At 35.7% G+C, this 19,065-nt stretch overlaps 2 protein-coding genes across 3 annotated transcripts in view; one reads left to right on the top strand and one right to left on the bottom strand.

Annotated features, from left to right (window-relative positions):
* Positions 1–15,986, top strand: part of septin2 (septin 2) — a 66,299-nt gene extending 50,313 nt beyond the window's left edge. For both annotated transcript variants that reach the window (XM_051923560.1, XM_028825741.2), the window contains exons 11-13: positions 9,783–9,843; positions 9,944–10,035; positions 15,372–15,986. In XM_051923560.1, the coding sequence (XP_051779520.1) occupies positions 9,783–9,843; positions 9,944–10,030 (148 nt within the window). In that variant the 3' untranslated portion in view covers positions 10,031–10,035; positions 15,372–15,986. The remainder of the gene's footprint in view (positions 1–9,782; positions 9,844–9,943; positions 10,036–15,371) is intronic.
* LOC114669500 (F-box only protein 44-like) overlaps positions 1–19,065 on the bottom strand; it is a 560,525-nt gene that overhangs the window by 405,407 nt on the left and 136,053 nt on the right. The window lies entirely within an intron of this gene.

Genomic DNA, 19,065 nt, shown 5'->3' with positions numbered 1-19,065 from the left:
GATAAATTCCAAGAATTAATTTGAAACGAACTGTAGAGGTAAACAATGAATTTCTCGGAATATTTTATTTCAAACATTTCTCTGAAATACGAGTATTAGGGAAGCTAAACATACTTAATAAATCAACAGCATTTTTTAACGAATTCTTTTTTTCACATTATTTTAACTAGGGCTTATTTTCGGGGGAGGGCTTATATTACAAAAAGTTCCGAAAATCTCGATAGGGCTTATTTTCGGGGGATGTCTTATTTTCGGAAAAAGACGGTATATGTGTATATATATATATATATATATATATATATATAATGTATGTATGTATGTATGTGTGTGTGTGTGTGTGTGTGTGTGTGTGTGTGTATATATATATATATATGTTGATATGTGTATATATATATGTTGATATGTGTATATATATATGTTGATATATGTGGATGTGTATATATATGTATATGTATATATATGTTTATGTGTGTGTGTTTGTATATTATCTATAATAATAAAAGGCAAAGCCCTCACTGACTCACTCACTCACTCACTGACTGACTGACTCACTCATCACTAATTCTCCAACTTCCCGTGTAGGTGGAAGGCTGAAATTTGGCAGGCTCATTCCTTACAGCTTACTTACAAAAGTTAGGCAGGTTTCATTTCGAAATTCAAAGCGTAATGGTCATAACTGGAACATATTTTTTGTCCATACACTGTAATGGAGGAGGCGGAGTCACGTATCGCGTCATCACGCCTCCTACGTAATCATGTGAACTAAAAACAAGGAAGAGATTTACAGCACGAGTCGCACGCGGGAACGAAGGTAAATGACGTTAATTTTTGACTGTCTTTTAATACTGTGTAAGCATACATATTAACACGTGCAATTAACGTGTGCATTTACGGGGTGATTTCTCAGGCTTAAAAGCTCACCTTTTATCAAACGCGGGAACAAAGGTAACTGACGTTGTTCACTGTCTTTTAATACTGTGTAACCATACATATTAACACATGTCCAATTAAACGTGTGCATTTACGGGGTGATTTCTCAGGCTTAAAAGCTCGCCTTTTAGTAAAAGGTAAATGCAAAACTATTTTCAATCAGTTTATTGAAACGCTCCCGTTAAGGATTGCAATAACATATTCGCGAGATAAAAGAATGAAGTGGGGGGAAATGGAGGAAGAGCCGCAAACAGCGAAGAGCAAAAAATTAATTAAACAATTGAGAACGGAGCGAGTTAAGCATACAAGGATGTTCATAAGGGAAACAAAGCACGGTGTAAAACGTAAGTTTAAATTAAGTTTATACAAACGCTCCCGCTGCGGATTGCAATAACATATTCGCGAGATAAAAGTTTAATGAGAAGACACGAGGTATAAACGAACCACACGCCGTGGCGCAACGTTAGGGGCAACAGTTTCAACCATTCTATGATCTGCTTCTCGCAACTGAAAGACGGCACATGGCGGATGTTAGCCGACTTGCTGACCGCAACGTTAGGGGCTTCAACTATGGCGCTGACGCCACATCTCAGTGCCAACACTTTGCAGACTGTACTTAAAAGACACGCCCTCCTCACTGGACAGTTAAAAACACCAATCAAACTAACGATGACATCAAGTATTACCCAATCAAAAGTAGGAAAGGAGGCATCTTCATAAAATGCGTGTGGGATGATTTGCATGAGACGCTGCTTTAAAAAAAAAATGATAAAAAAAAATACGGGATAAATCCCGTCCAGTATTGATTCAAAACGGGACGCGCAATTTCATTCTCAAACGCGCCACGATTCCGTATTTTAAAGGACGGGTGGCAACCCTACAGTGCCAGGTAACCACCCATACAATCAGATTGTGATTCAGACTAGGAATGCAATGAATGTAATTACCCCCGATCTACATACAAGGCGAAAGTCTTGCAACATTCAAAGATGATGGTTTGGGATAAGTACACCATACAACATAAAAGAGCTTATGAAGCCTTGAACCGAAAAAAGCAACATCTCAGAGATCGTAAAAAAAAAAAAATAGGAGGTAATGTCGTTTTACTCGCTGTAGATTTTAGTCAAACATTACCAGTTATTCCACAAGGGAGACCAGCAGATGAACTCAACGCGTGTTTAAAATCCATGCTTCTCCCACGCTCGGTTATATGTCGCGTGTTCTCCGGTAGGTGCACCAAAAAATGTATACATTTAAGCATGTAATGGGCAAACAAAAAATGAGGTATACCCGAAGGCACTGCAGTAGTACTTAATGTAACTTTACTTCTTAAATGTTAATGTTTTACTGTTTAATAATTTATACGCTTCTTATATGTTGTTCAAATTCTTTTATCAAAATACCACTGACAGCACAATGCACGATAACATGGAGTGAATACACCATACGCATCCGCCCACGGCTGCCCTGCTGTGCGCAGATAGGAGTTGATTCTACAATAACATAAAATAAACATAAAAAGAGTAAAACAATCATCACCCATAAAGCGTGTGTGTGTGTATATATGTGTATATATATATGTTGATATGTGGATGTGTATATGTATATATATATATATGTATATATATATATATATATATATATATATATATATATATATATATATATATATATATATATATATATATATATATATATATATATATGTAGATATGTATATATATATATATATATATATATGTAGATATGTATATATACTGTGTATATGTATATGTATATATATGTTTATATGTGTGTGTGTGTATTTTATATATATATATAAAACACAGCAACACTCATAACAATGACAACACAATTACATTGACAATCATGTTACGTTATTTTTAAAATGTTTCCTTTTCTTTTTCATAACCTCTTTAACACACTACTTCTCCGCTGTGAAGCGCGGGTATTTTGCTATTTATCTATATATATATATATAAAGGAGAGTTGGGATCCGAGAGACTGTGTTTGTGTGTTTGTGGAGGGATGGAGAGTTAAGGCGGGTGTTGGAGTCACGTGATCATCTCCCCTCCCATTCACCTCATTTCATTCACTTCATTTCACTCCGAGCTGAGCTCCGCAGCTGGCGCGGTCTTGCTGTTCTTGATTTGCTTTTCACATGGCCAAGTATACGTTGCATGCTCAAGAGTAAGCTCAGCGCACAACTTGGTCATATTACAACCGGAGGGGCGAACTGACAACATGGTATACAAAGAGATCCTTAACAAATAATTATTGGTATAATTTCCCTCAGTTTATTATTTAACTTTTTAAAGCAGTACTTCGCCGCTGCGAAGCGCGGGTATTTTGCTATATATATATATATATATGTATGTGAATGTATGTATGTATATATGTATGTCTATATTTATATCTATATATAGATATATATAGATATATATATAGATATATATATATATATATATAGATATATAGATATGTAAATTTGTATATGTGTAATATATATATATATATATATATATATATATATATATATATATATATATGTGTATATATATGTGTATATGTGGATGTGTGTATGTATATATATGTATATATGTTTATGTATATATATGGTTACATAAGCTCTTTAACACACTACTTCTCCGCTGCAAAGCGTGGGTATTTTGCTATATGTATATATATATATATATATATATGTGTCTGTATGTGTGTATATATATATATATATATATATATATATATATATTATATATATATATATATGTGTGGTGTGTATGTATGTATGTGTGTATATGTATGTGTATATATATGTTGATATATGTATATATATGTGGATGTCTATATGTATATAATATATATATATGTATATATGTAGATATGTGTATATGTAGATATGTATATAAGTATATATGTTTATGTATATATATGTTTACATAACCTCTTTAACACACTACTTCTCCGCTGCGAAGCGCGGGTATTTTGCTAGTATATATATATATATACACACACACACACACACACACACACACACACACATATATATATATGTATATATATGTATATATATATATATATATATATATATATATATATATACAAGGGGGCTTCGCTCGCCTACCCCCGGTGTTTTGAACTCGTGCCCGCTGGTCAGCCGTAGTTTCAGACGCGCGTTGTATGAGCTTGTGTTGTTTTGAACCCGTGCTTGCCCTGCTTCTGCGGTTTGAGACGCGCGTTGTAGGCGTATATCCGTCAGTTGAGCTTGTTCGGTTTGAACCCGTGCCTGTTTTGCCTCCGCAGTTTCAGACGGTGGATAGGAAGTAAAGAACGCATTGTATGGCAAATCACAAAGATTTATTGGAATATCTCTTTATATACAATATTTGTAGTAAAGATGGTTTGTTTTCCTTGAATGATTTTTTCTTGGTATTGGAGTATTTATAACTTTACGTTTAATGTCAGATGAACGCCGAACTCATGAGAAGGCTACATAAAGTTGTCCATGTCCAAATACGCGCTCAGAGAGGTATATACCAACTTTGTCCATGGTCTGTGCTTGGTATTTGTTGATTGTCATGGCAAATGCAGGTTTACTGTGAAATTGGCGTCGCCCAAGTGTAAATGGCAATTCAAGGGCAGAACTTGTAAGATGAATTCTAGGAATTAAAACAGTATTGTCAGTATGTGATCCTGTAAGTATTTTTGCTTCAATAACATTGTTTGACATGGTGTTGATGACTAAACGTGTACCGTTGCATACACACTGTTTAGTATTAACGTTTTTTAATAGCATGACAATTGTTCTGATTTTAAGGTTAAGATTGTGTTGTGGCAATCCGGCTGGGTTAATAGTGTTCAGATATTGTAAAGGGAAATTAAGATGTTCAATGTCGTCTGCAGAATCAACTTTGTCAGTACTTAGAAAGAGGCGGCTTTCTCCAGGTAGTAATGCAATGACTTGGTTAATTATGTGATCCACATCAATATTCTTTGGACATAATATAGCCCGTCGCGTTAACAGTGGTATCTGGTCTATTGTTTTGGAGGCGTGAGCGCAATTACATTAGTTCTTCCTTGTTTAGCGTTAGTAACATGGATAATGGATTGCACTTATTGTTAATACGTAGCGTTTTCTGTGGTTGAATTGTTTAAAATGTATGACTGTAATGTGATGATTAAGTTATGCTATATAGTCTTCACGTGTGAGGATGACGAATCTTTAATACGGAGTGTTCGTTTATTCTTATTGCCCATCAGGTGTTGTGTCTGTGTCTTGTGTGGTTGCACTGTAAATATTGTAACACTGTAATGTGATTCAAATATGTTGTGGAGTCCGTATTTGTGTGGTTTCTGTAGTATATCGTGTTTTTGCTTGTGGGTTATTAGAGGTGCGTGGATCATGCATGTGTAGTGTGTTTGCGTACTGTCTGCCGCTTTCCGTACTCCAATTGATTTGTGATCCTTTCTGGACTCCGTAGTCTGTCCCGTTTTACTCTGGGGTGGTGTATTATGTCGGGTTTGATTTGTGAACCTTTCTCGACTCCGTATTCTGTCCCGTTTTACACTGGGTTTGGGCGCTGTAATCTCGGGCTTGATGGGTGACACCGTGTGGACTCCGTAGTCTGTCCCGTTTCACTCTGGGTCGTGTGTGTGACTCCTCCTTTTTGTGTGCTATGGGCTTTGTGTGGCGCCTGCTTCTGACTCCTCTTTTTTGTGTGCTATGGGCGCGTTGTCTCATTTCTTATTTCTGTTAGTGGAGGGGGGCTTTGTGTCTCATTCCTTATTTATGTTAGTGTGTGTACTCCGTAGTCTGTCCCGTTTCACTCTGGGGCTTTGTGTGGCGCCTTCGTCTGACTCATTTTTTATTGTGTGCTATGGGCGCGTTGCATAATTTCTTATGCGTTGCCTCATTTCTTATTTCTGTTAGTGGAGGGTGGCTTTTCCTGTGGAGGGGGGCTTTGTGTCTCATTTCTTATTTATGTTAGTGTGTGTACTCTGTAGTCTGTCCCGTTTCACTCTGGGGCGTGGGTGTGATTCCTCTTTTTTGTGTGCTATGGGCATTGTGTGGCGCCTGCGTCTGACTCCTTTGTTTGTGTGCTACGGGCATATCCGGTTTACCATTCTCGTTGGAGGAGGTGCTTTGTGTCTTTTGCGTCCACGGGCAGGTCCCTGCGTCCATATCCGGTTTACCATTCAGGTTTGCCGCCTGTGCTAAGAATACATTTTGACTAATATAGATTCATTTTTTTATTTGAGTAATCAGTCAAACATATTTTGTGTAATTTTGGTTGCAGTGGAAATAGCAAAAAAGCAGTTTTGGTTCACTTCATGCACACATTTAGGTCTGTGGCATGTTTTCTTTCTTTTTATTGACCTGAAAATTGAATGTGCTTATAATCCAACTCAGAGCTCAATTTATAGATGACAAAAATTGCTTCAAAAATGCTTCATAATTGCTTCATGTTTGGTCCAAGTGGAACTGCAAAATGTAACTGCATTCTTTCTGCACAATGAACATAGAAGAAAGTTTCCCTTTGTTGGTCCTGGGAGTAAGAGTAAATACCTTCTGATATAATTTTCTTATGCAGGCCTGTGGAATCTTTTATAAATACAGCCTGACTTTTTTGGTAATGTGCTCACTGCTATTAGGAGCTATGCAACAAATGTGTGTCAGTTTATCAAGGGCTGGTGAAATTCCTTTACAGGTCAGTAAAACTATGTGGTTATGCACTCTCATGTTTTGATGCCCAATTTATGTTTTTATGTGTGGATATGAAATAAGGCATCTTTATGTTTAACTTCATGTCCCTGAAGAAATTCCTTGCAAGCATGTGGAGAACATGCATCGACTTTGCACTTTAAACACAAGAATTTCCCCAGAACCGTGGATCCTTTTGATGTAAGTTATATCACTTTTGGTTTGTTGTCTGCACTTCACTTAACCAAATGGCAAGGGAAGGCTGACTATGCAGAGTTCTGCTTTCATGCACTTACTGCTACTTGAGTCTGTTTCTGCGATACTAATTCTGTCATTGCATGTTTTCATTACTTGTGTCCTTTTATATGTGTCTCGCCTTTACTTTCCTGAAAGCTCAGTGGTTCACATATGGCTTCCTTACTTACTATTATTTTTTAATTTTGCAGTTTTTCTGTTACCCAATTTTAGTGTTTTCTTCAAGTTTCCATGAGCCTATTTTCCTAGGCTCTTCCTGAAAGACAGTTCTAATGGTAGACAGCTCTGTAGTGATATTTTATGTTTTGTGGAATAGTGTGTTAACATGCCGATAGCTTTCACTTTGAAAACTCTTCATTTTGGTCTGGAGGCCAGCCTTAAACGATTGCTTTTTCTTGCTTTGATTTTGCATTAAAAATTAAGACTCTAGGTTGAGCCTGCAAATGTCATGACAGACTAACTGTGATGTTAAAACTACATGAAATGTTCAGCTTACACAACGGTATTGTTAACAACCTTACAGTTAACACAGATTAATACAGATAACAATATTAGCAATGCAGAGCAATGCAATGCAGAGTCAGAGTAAATGCTTTGTTTTAAATGTTTAAGAACTGAATATCCAACACCTGGCAGAAAGGTTGGCAGGTTTAAAGTTTTTGATTAGGCGAACTATATGGTGTATTGATCTTTAACTGAAAGTTGTGAATTTCAAAACTAGATAACCACTAGATAACCAGATAACTACTTAACTAACTTTACCAAAGATGCTGAAAAATTATCAATTACTTGAGTTTTTGCCCAAAACATTAAGTTAATGTCTAGTATGTAAAATATTAGCATTTACAATAACACTGTAAAATTAGATTAATCCCCGAACTTATATTTTGTTTTGCTGAAAATACAGCGTTAATGAAAACTATTTAGCCTATTTAAATTGGAACATTTTGTTGGGGTGTAATATGAATTCCTAATTTTGTTTTAATTTTGATTTTTGCTGTTGTAATTGCCAAAAAAATATTTTGTAGAGGTAGGATTGGTGAAAGTTGCAGTGCAGAGTCCCTTTAAAAAAAAAAAAAAAAAACACGTTTACCAGTTATTTATGTCTGGACAACAGAGCACTATTTTTTTCATTATTCTTTGCATATTTACTCCAGGTCTCTCAGGTCAGGTTGCTCAGGTCTCTCGGGTTAGATGGTGTCAACTGGGGAATAGCTTCTTTCAACTTCTAGACCATGTTGCATGGAAAAATCCATAACATGATGCTTCTGCTACTGTGTTTTGAGCTATAGATGGCATTCTTAGAGTGATGTGGGATTGATATTGGTAAACTAATTATTGTGCTTAGCATGGAAGGTATATAATCAATGTTAGTATCACCAGATAGATTATCCTCCAGATTGGTCTGTGATTCTCTCACATTTTTTTCTAGCAAATCATGAACTTGGCATAGATTTTTTCCTTTTTTTGGAGAATGTACAACCATTCCTTTATAACAGACTTTACACTTGGGAGACTTGCATATTTGTATACATTTGCACTGATTGGTGCTTTTCATTAATTGTATTCCAGATTTACTTTAAATATTTTTTCATCTTCGTGATGTAGTTTTTTTAATGTCAGCTCCAAAAACCATGGAACTTGTTCAGACATGAACTCATAGAAAACATTTTATTTAAACCCAGGTGGGCTCCATTCCACTAATCAAGTGACTCAAGATTATTTTTTTCTCATGTTTATAATAAAAATAATTTAGAGGTAATTTAGAGAAAAAATATGCTTTAGCAAGGAGGTCTGTGAACCTGTCCCAGTTGCACCAGTTCTGTCTGGATTAGTGGGCCAAAATTCCATCAACTTACTGTAAAAAGCTTGTGGAAGGCTACCTAAAATGTTTGGCTCAAGTTAAACAATTTAAAGGCAGTGCTACCAAATACTAACAAATTATGATATAGTCATTAAAAAGTGAAATAATCTTACTGTGAACATTGTTGGAAAAATTACTTTATCTCTGCAAAAAGTAAATGTCTTAAACAATATTCCAAATGTATAGTTTGTTAGTATAAAATCCGTGGAGGGTATATAAACAGAGTTTTAAAGAATAAACGCTAAGTGTATGTACTCTTCAGACTTCCAATTGTATATACACTATAGACATTATATATAACTCACGAATACGAGAAAAAACTAGATAGATAAGACTTTGTTTTCCAAGGAAAAATGTAGCTTATGCTTAAATGCATACTTGATCTGTTGTGAAAGGAAAGATACCTGCAAGTCTGATTTGTATTTATCATCTTCTTTAAAAAATGTAAATTTATAGTATTATTTGAAAAGTTGTATTTTATTACACACAATTTTGGAAAATATTAAAACACCAGAATAGCTGTTTTCAATTTTGTAAAATTGAAGTAATAGAAATATCAAATTTTCAAATTTAATATTGAGGCTACTTCTCGGCATGTTTTCTACACATACAAAACACTGTCTTGTATTCTTTTCAATTCTGCAAGTTGTTACGAAAAAGTAGTGTCTAGGATATGAATTGAAAATGAATGGTATGAGGGAAATCTATACAAATTTAAAGAATAATATGTTTAAAAAAATGTTTTTTTATGCAGTTTTTTTTCCTGTTTTTCCAATTCTAAACATTGTCTTTCTTCTGAAGAAGCTTAATGCTGAATATCTTTAAATATTAACAAAAGCTGCTGCTGTTTTCACTACTGTTTGCAAGCCTTTTGAATACATCTAGATCTGAATGGCAAGAATCAACTCAAACTTTGCTGCTTATGTTGTGGCTTTCTTGTGGTTTTTTTTTTTTTTTGTTTTTTCTTAAATTTCACTAGAAATATATAAGCACAGCAAAATCAATGACTTTTTTTAAACTCAAATTTTACAGAAAAGGTGTAGAACCAGAGGTGTTGGATAAGGACATGATTCTTATGGAGAAGGAGGCTGAGGTAAGTAAAAGATTGTGTTCTAAGAACCAGTTATCAGTTTGTCAAACTTTTTTTCCAGTTTGTTTTTTTTTATAACCTTGCTTGCTTATATGTGTTCTAGCTACGCCGGATGCAAAAGATGATTGCACAGATGCAAGCACAGATGCAAAAACATGGTGAAGGGGAGATGGAAGGTCATCACGTATAAAGAATGTAAGTATAGTGCTTACACACCTCAGCTTTTTTTTTTGTAAACCTAGTTGGAAGATATTCTTACTTAATGTCTATAATTCTTTAGTCGTATTAAGGCATAAGCATTTGTCTTAATTTATTCTAGTACTCTGTGCTCTATACTGGGGTGGCCAACTCAGATTCTAGGGGGGGGAGCTAATAGATAGATAGATACTTTATTAATTCTCAAGGGGAAATTCACATACTCCAGCAGCAGCATACTGATAAAAAACAATATTAAATTAAAGAGCGATAAAAATGCAGGTATAACCGACAGTAACTTTGTATAATGTTAACGTTTACTCCCCCGGGTGGAACTGAAGAGTCAGATAGTGTGGGGGAGGCATGATCTCCTCAGTCTGTCAGTGGAGCAGGACATTGACAGCAGTCTGTTGCTGAAGCTGCTCCTCTGTCTGGAGATGATACTGTTAAGTGGATGCAGTGGATTCTCCATGATTGACAGGAGTCTGCTCAGCACCTGTCGCTCTGCCAAAGATGTCAAACTGTCCAGCTCCGTGCCTACAATAGAGCCTGCTTTCCTCACCAGTTTGTCCAGGCGTGAGGCGTCCCTCTTCTTTATGCTGCCTCCCCAGCACACCACCACGTAGAAGAGGGCGCTCACCACAACCGTCTGATAGAACATCTGCAGCATCTTATTGCAGATGTTGAAGGACACCAGCCTTCTAAGAAAGTATAGTCAGCTCTGCCCTTTCTTGCACAGAGCATTAGTATTGGCAGTCCAGTCCAATTTATCATCCAGCTGCACTCCCAGGTATTTATCGATTTGCACACAGTCATCTCTGATGATAACGGGGTCCATGAGGGGCCTGGGCCTCCTAAAATCCACCACCAGCTCCTTGGTTTTGCTGGTGTTCAGTTGTAGGTGGTTTTAGTCGCACCATTTAACAAAGTCTTTGATTAGGTTAATGTGGCTGCAGGTTTTACTTCCTTCTGTATTTTTCATCAGTGACCAGTTTATGGTTTTAATTGTCTTTTTTCCCCTTAATTTAAATTGTATTTTTACACTGCCCTTTGAATTCATACTTTTTTCCCTTAATTGGCAACTAAACAAAAATGAGATGTGATAGAGCCAACAGATACCAAGTTGAGACCTCAAACTCCACAACCAATGAGTTAATTACGCATTTATGCACAAAATGTCTTGCTGGCAGGATACAGCCATATTTCAGAGTTGTTTGTACACATTTCAGAAAATCCATGAGTCAATCAAAAGCAAAAACATTATTTTTACATACCTAAGGGTGTCATCTTTCAAGTTTCCATGTTGTCTGCTTTGTTCATTATTAAAATATGCAGTTTGCCCAGGTATACTCCAATGTGAGCTGTGTTTCACATCTGAATGCATCTGCTTTTATCTAAGATTTCACCTGCTTCAAGCCACATACACTAAAAAGCTCATTACCATTGGATAGCCGAATTTCAGCCCTTTCTAATGTATTATTATGATTGGCCATTCATATTTCATCTCACAGCTGTGTTTAAAAGACAGGAAGTAAAGCTGATCTTTATGTATCAATACACACAAAGCTTAAGTCTGATTCTGATTACCGTTTTCACTCTATTGAGAGTGATGCATTTGATGAAGGAATTAATGCTGTGCTTGATTTGTAAGCACTGATTTTAGTGTAACTTTGAAGCATCACAGTATGCAGTTTTACTATTCAAGTTTCATGGGTTCAATTACCATACCTGGATGCTGTCTGCTGCATGTTCTTCCTATGTTAGTTTACTGACCAGTATTCTTTCAATTTAGATTTCAGGCAATGTTTCTTAGTGTACCAGTGAGTACTGTTACACTGTACTTGTTTTATTTGAGTCTGAGAGTTAAATAGCAAGTCAGTTGCAATTAATGCAAAAGAAGTTAACTAGCAGCAAAATGTAAGCAATAAGAAAATATTTTTTTAGACTAGAAACAGTGAAAGATGTGTTTAGTAAATTAGAAACTACTTTAGAACTACTTTAACACTGCATCTGCATCATATTTGTAGTGGACATGCGCACTTTAACTTTTGACTTAGAGTGCACTTTAAATTTTGTTTTGCTGTAGCACTCTATTAATCAGAAAAACATCCTTCATCATTTTTATTATCCTTCTACCTAAGAAAATAAGTCAAGGAATATGATTGTATAAACAAAGTCCACTTGATGTTCAGATGGTTAATCCAATGCTGCCTTTAAAAATAAAGACAGGAATATACTCTTTTTCTGGACATTTCAAAATTATCTGATGTGTGGAAGGCAACTGTTTGATGGCCAACAACTGACATGATTATTTTGTTAAAGGTAAGGCTCTGTAGGAAACTAGTTTTCAATTTTTCACCCTATAAATGCAACAGCCAGTTTCCCAATTTCTGCTCTGCTAGAATTGGATAGTTTTGCATCAGCACTAAAATCACTGCACATCTGTTTAAAGGGGTCTGCCCTTAGGCTGATGGTACACTGTTGTGGTGCATTTCACACTGTTGGGGTGCATTTCACACTCAAAGGCTGTAGTTGCTGTATCTCTTTGCCACAAGGATGTCAGACTGCACAACTAAGAATTGTAAGGGATGAGTGATTATGTAAAGTCTCACCAGGTTCAGATTTCCAAAGTTTTATGAGCGAGGCACACTCTGACAGCCAGTTAACATGCTGCCTGACAGCACGGTGGTTGTATGAACAGAAATTCATGTTATTGAAGCATTCTTTTTTATGTCATGTGAAAAGAGCCAGCACAATATGTTGAGAGTTGTGGTTCCAGAGGTTAAACCAGTTTAAATATAAGTGCTGTACTCTCTTGTGCAATCAATGGTGTACCTCTTCCAGTCATACCAGTGTGCTGTCTTCAGTTACTGGTTGTAACAAAGATGCTTTGCCAAGGTGTTTTTGGAGCTGTGAGGTCAGGAGATCAGAAGGGGAAAGGCTTGTGAGGATTCTTAAGCAGATTCCGTAGAGCTCTTCTCGGATATTGTATTTGAGACTAAGGGAAAAATTAATAAACTGATAAGTGACGGTGCAACCCCCAAATACTTTCCCATTGTTAGCTTTAAATTGATCCCAATGGGCCAGTTAGATACTGCTGCATGTAATAATAGGCATGATCCATATTTTATCATTTAGAATACATTGTTACTAACTTTCCAAATGCATATTGATGAAGTGTGTCTCACAGAGGGAGATTTGCTATTGATTATCATTTCATTGTCACTGAAGTGAATCACTCCGGGCAAAAACTCCTGTTAATATGTCTGTCACCATCCTTCCTGAGATGACAGAGGTGGGGCATGTACACAGACTGTTGAAATCAGAAATACCAGTTCTGCTGTTCTAGCTAAAGAAGATCTATGTTAGCCAGTTATTGATCTGGCTGTCTTCATTGTTAAATCACTGTGCACACTGCTGGCTACAATTTTGTAATTTTAGTCCTTTTCAAATGACAGGGATAGTAATTTCAGACAGGAAACAAGCTTGGAAGTTCTTTTGGCAGTCCCCATATCACCAAAACTAGATGAATAGTCTTATAACAGAACAGAATGTCATAGACAGCATGGGAAAAATCTGTACAACAGTGTCCAAGGCAGTTTTCTTTTTGAACTGCCTTTCCCAAGGTTTCTTCCATTTTTTCCCTAAAAGGGTTTTTTTGGGAGTTTTTCCTTGTCTTCTTAGAGAGTCAAGGCTGGGGGGCTGTCAAGAGGCAGGGCCTGTTGAAGCCCATTGCGGCACTTCTTGTGTGATTTTTGGCTATACAAAAATAAATTGTATTGTATTGTATTGTTTACACCTGGAATAGTATGGTGGTTGTTCCTATCAGCATAGAAAATGTTGCTTCTCTGCTTTAGAGAAAAGTTGGAGATGACAGCAGACATACAAGGGGGATTCAAGCTAAAGTTAGAAAATGGGATTTATTAGAAAATGGAACCAACCTTAACAAAACTGATAATGTAATGTCTCCCTTCTCAATGCACTTGCGCCACCTGCCTGGAAGTACCTGGATTCCGGCAGAGTAAAAGTTTTTGTCTTGTCTTCGCAAGAGAAATGACGTCAGTTTTGTTTAAGGTTTGTTCCGTTTTCTAACCTTGCATTTTCTAACTTTAGCTTGACTTCCCCTTGTATATGATATAATGAACTGTGTGTTGAAATGGTTTTAGAAGGTAGATGCGCATGTTTTACTGTATTAAGATTATTTACCACCACCACAGTAACAATTTCCTTCTCAAAAAAGGAATACATTGATCTTCAGGTTTTGTTTTTATTTATTACAATTGAAAGCTTGACAAAACTAATACGTTTATTTAATTATAAACAGTGCCAACATCCACATACTCTTTCTACAGTACGGCTAGCACAAGATTTATACACCTTTAAGCACCTTTATATGTGCATGTTACTTAAACCCAATACAAAAATTAAGACTTGGAAGGTTTCCCCATGTTTGACCGAGGAAGCTGTGCCTTCAAGTTGTCACAACAACGATGTAGAGCTGTTCTGTAAATAACATAAACCCACTCCAGCCCCAGCATTTTTTGACGACTTCTTACATTCTTGTGCAAGAGCTCTGAAGTATGGAGGTGCCGTACAATTCTCTCTTTTTGTTATGTAGTAGAAATCAGATTGTAGTTTCTGCTAGAAAATGAACCCTGAAAATTTAAAGTTAGTTTGCTATTCATAGGTAGACAACCAAAGCATAGAATTTTTAAAAACTCCCAGTGTATTTCTTTTCATTTTCTTTATGTAGGATAATTTGTTTTCCACACAATATAACAACCTAGGCTGAGTTTTTTATGTTTGCAGTGCATTTCTGTAAAGAACTGGTTTCATCCATGTTTAATTGGTTTAGATCTGTTCCTCATTCTAAATTGAGATATTTTTGGTAATTGCTGTTTTGAGTAAGCTGATGCATGTTTCTGTCTTTGGTGAAACTAAAATGAACTTTTCCATAGATGAAAGCTCTTCAAAATATTTCCACCTTTTATTTTGTTTTTCCTCCAGAAAACTATCTTTCTAAATTCTTTATATCATTAATACCAGTAAGCTACCAACCCCTTGTCTTGACTGTTAGTAATAGTACATATAAAGCCTTCTAAGGCTAGCTGTGTGTTTGTGACAGCAGATGTGTTTATGTATCCTGTGCATTGTTTGTAGAAACCCAAGAGTGAAAAATCAGCATCTGAGACATAAAAATCCTGGTTCGGATAGTTTTCTTCTTTATAAATAATTTCTGTATTGCTTAGTCAGTGAATGACTGTCTTGATGCTGCTCCTGTTCACTGACTGTTGTTTCCATTACTGAATTTACAACCTCCTTTTCTTCACCTTCAGGTGATGCCATCCCCCACATACTCCTTGGAGAAAGGGACCCTGGGAAGATGTGACACATGTACACCAGAGAGGGCTGTCATGGTTTGCCCTGTGCTATCTGTAACCACTTATTTTAGGCCTTTTTATGTATTTTATAAGCACACATTGTCTTGTGTTGTCACTTTTTATAACTTGATATATTTTTCTATTTTTATTTTTGTATTTTTTTTTCTCCCTTCCTGAAGGAACAGTGCTCAAAAGATTCTTCCTGTTTTTCTTTCCACGGTTAACTGTTACCTGTGTCACTGTGTTTACCTGTCGTCTCCAAGCAAGTCATAAAATAGCAAAGGAAATCTTTTTCCTTGGCTGCAGTTTTTCCAAAGAGAATTTTATTTTCAGAGGATGAACTGAACCAAATAACATGGCATGCATTGTTTCATTTCAATATGTGACTGGAAGAAAGAAAAAAAAAAGCACTAGAGCAGTCTTGATGATGATGACTTAGGGTATTTAACAAGCACACTTTTTATCTTAATGCTTGTGGAGCAGCAACTTATTACTATTTTTTTTAATAAAAACAATGTTTAGAAGGACTGTGCTGCTTTCTGTTTCAGCCAACATTATGAATACATTAATTACCTGCATTTTTTATTACTCTTTAATTTAATATTTTTTACTGCTGGAGTATGTGAATTTCCCCCTGGGATTAATAAAGTATGTATCTATCTATCTATCTATCTATCTATCTATCTATCTATCTATCTATCTATCTATCTATCTATCTATCTATCTATCTATCTATCTATCTATCTATCTATCTATCTATCTATCTATCTATCTATCTATCTATCTATCTATCTATCTATCTATCTATCTATCTATCTATCTATCTATCTATCTATCTATCTATCTATCTATCTATCTATCTATCTATCTATCTATCTATCTATCTATCTATCTATCTATCTATCTATCTATCTATCTATCTATCTATCTTCTTTATGTATTTTTGACAAATGCTAACATTTGGTTCATATGGTTGAAGAAATCCATCTTTTGTCCCTTGTGTGTGATGTTAATTATCAGAGATATACAGTTAATTATAGTCAATTATAAATGTAACATGAGTCTATATTTAGTTTAAAAAACAAAAAAGATCAGACCTACTGGTCCTAATGGAAGCTCAAAGACAAAAAGAGAATAATTAAATGAGATTTCCTGCTACTAAACAGTAAAGCCATTTTGTTAACAAGGCTGTAAAATTGAAAATTGTGTCACTGTGAAATGTCTTCAAGGGAAAAGGAATAGGATTTATTGCACCTACTTTACTGTTACCTTTAATCATAAATGATTATCATTGCTGGAACAGAGAAAATATGTGAAGGGAGTGAAGGAGACAAGATAAGATAAAGCTTGGTATATTTTATTAAGGTTTTGTTTTCAGTGTTGAGAGAAATTTCCAAGGCATGCAGTTTGACGTTTGTCAGGATAATATTTCACTATTTAAACTGTTCACCTGAAATCCTATTTGTTTTTATAGTGTTTTGTAAAGTACAATTGCTTTCTTTGCATCATTTATGGTTTATGCTACTCACAAATTAGTGCTATGAGGAAAAGTAGCTGTTGAGTATCATTTTCCATACTTTTCCAGTCCTGGCTTGTCAGTTCAAGATGATTGAATGGTGAGCATACTGCCTTTGGATTGTTGACGTATTTGTCAGCACCTTATTCAGTACATTTTTTAATTTGCATGGTTAATGGTATATGTTATTTTATTAAAAAATGCTTTACTCTGTATTATTTTTTATTAAAACTTGCTCCATTCCTTTCACCCGTGTCATATTTCATTAAATTTAAAGTGTTATGAAGCCACGTGCCAGACATATTAGATAGAAAGCTGATCAATGCGTGTTAGGTGGAGAGCCCTCATTTAAACTAAATGTGTAGAGGAGCAAATATGGCAGTGCTACAGTGAAGTCAGGGCCATTACGAAAATCCCATGCCTTCTGGGTGTCTTTACTGATCCACAGCAAGGTGGTACTTCTTTTATTTTAAAACTGAAGGTTAGTTTGTCTTTTTAAATGAGAAGACTAGACATTTGGGGTGTATGTGCCTCTAGAAGTTGTCATTCATTAGCTTTACCTGTAAATTTTGCCCCATGCTGAACCACAAATTGTTTAAAAGGACCAAAATTAAGTCATCAGTGGATATTAGGTATTACAGTAGCATGTTCATCTGAGTTTGAAGGTACTGGATTCTGGATTGAAGCAAATGATTTTATTTTAAGGAAAGCAGAACAATTGCCTACAGAGCTGCACTTCACATTATGAATATACCTATAATTTAGTAGTTTTTATATTCTCTATGTCTAATCATGCATCTTTTATATTGAAAATATCTTTGAGAGAAGCATCTTATCCTGGCATTCTTTTTTCGTGTTCCATAAGATTTAGCAAATGCTCATTCAGCTTTGCAAATCCTGTATAAAACACTGTACTGTGTCTGTTAAGGAGTTTCCATCCATTTCATTTGCCATTTGATTATTAAAGCTTTTTAAATGGTCTGTTGTGATCCATTATATGTAGACTATGTGTTGGTTACTGTGGCAGCAGCTTTGCTGTTTTTATAAATTTGATCTACACCTCGATGCAACTTCAGTGTTCCTGTTCTTTTAAATTTTTATCCATGTCTTTATTCTGTACCAGGTTACTTCAGTTTAGTTAAAAAAAATCAGTTTCAATCAGTTCTGGGTATAACCAGCTATGGAAAGAAAGCTAGTCTATTGAAGGGGACAATGTCTTAGCACTTGGCTAGTCTACACAAACCAGCCTGATAGTAGTATTATCATATATGCAGAGTACAGTGAAATTCTTTGTTGCGTGCCTAACTAACATGCAGCACTAAATTTTTGGGACGTGGAATAAAACAAGTTTCTGGAGAAAACGTGTGAATTTGAGGAGTAAATGCAAGCTTCACAATTCCTAGTCACAAAATTCTCTGGGCCCAATTTGAATTTGATCCCCTGTGAGGGACCTCTGCTTAAAACTGTTCTTATCCTGTAGATTTATCTTAGAATAATTGTTTACACTTGGTGAACTTCTTTGTAGAGGAGTATGGTGTAACAGGCAGTGTACAATATTAATGTAGTTCATGATTGCTAATGATTGTTCTATCTGTCTCCATCTGGGGCTGATTTCTGTCTTGTATGGGATGCTGCTTTGATAGACTATGGCTGCTCTTATGACTGTGAACTAGATTTTGCATATTTGAGATTGATATGGGATGAATACTAATAAGTACAAATGAGCATCTTGGTAAATCCATTACAGTAACTTTTTAATCAGCCTTTGTTCTGCATTGCCCCCTGATGGTTGTTGCTTAGCACTTTATAGAATTTGCAATATGGATTAATGAAACTGCTTTGCGAATTCACAGAAAGGCATGCTACCTATGTATAGCAAAAATCACAGACCTGTAAAATACAGTAGCATTGCTGAAGTAATAATTCAGGATCTACTTTCCTTCCTGGAATCACACAGATGGTACAGTGTATAGCTCCTTTGTACTAAACTGTTCTTGTGGAAATGCCTGTGCTAAATTGGTATGTGTCATCCCTCGCTCTCTATTTCCCCCACCCCTCCCTCCACTATAGTGCCCTGTCTGCTGTGGTGCTATAGCATCATAATATGAAATGCTGAGATCACAGCCTTCGGCT

This window comes from Erpetoichthys calabaricus, chromosome 2 (genome assembly GCF_900747795.2).
Source record: "Erpetoichthys calabaricus chromosome 2, fErpCal1.3, whole genome shotgun sequence".
Taxonomy (NCBI): Eukaryota; Metazoa; Chordata; class Cladistia; order Polypteriformes; family Polypteridae; genus Erpetoichthys; species Erpetoichthys calabaricus.
This window is presented reverse-complemented; position numbering and strand designations above follow the sequence as displayed.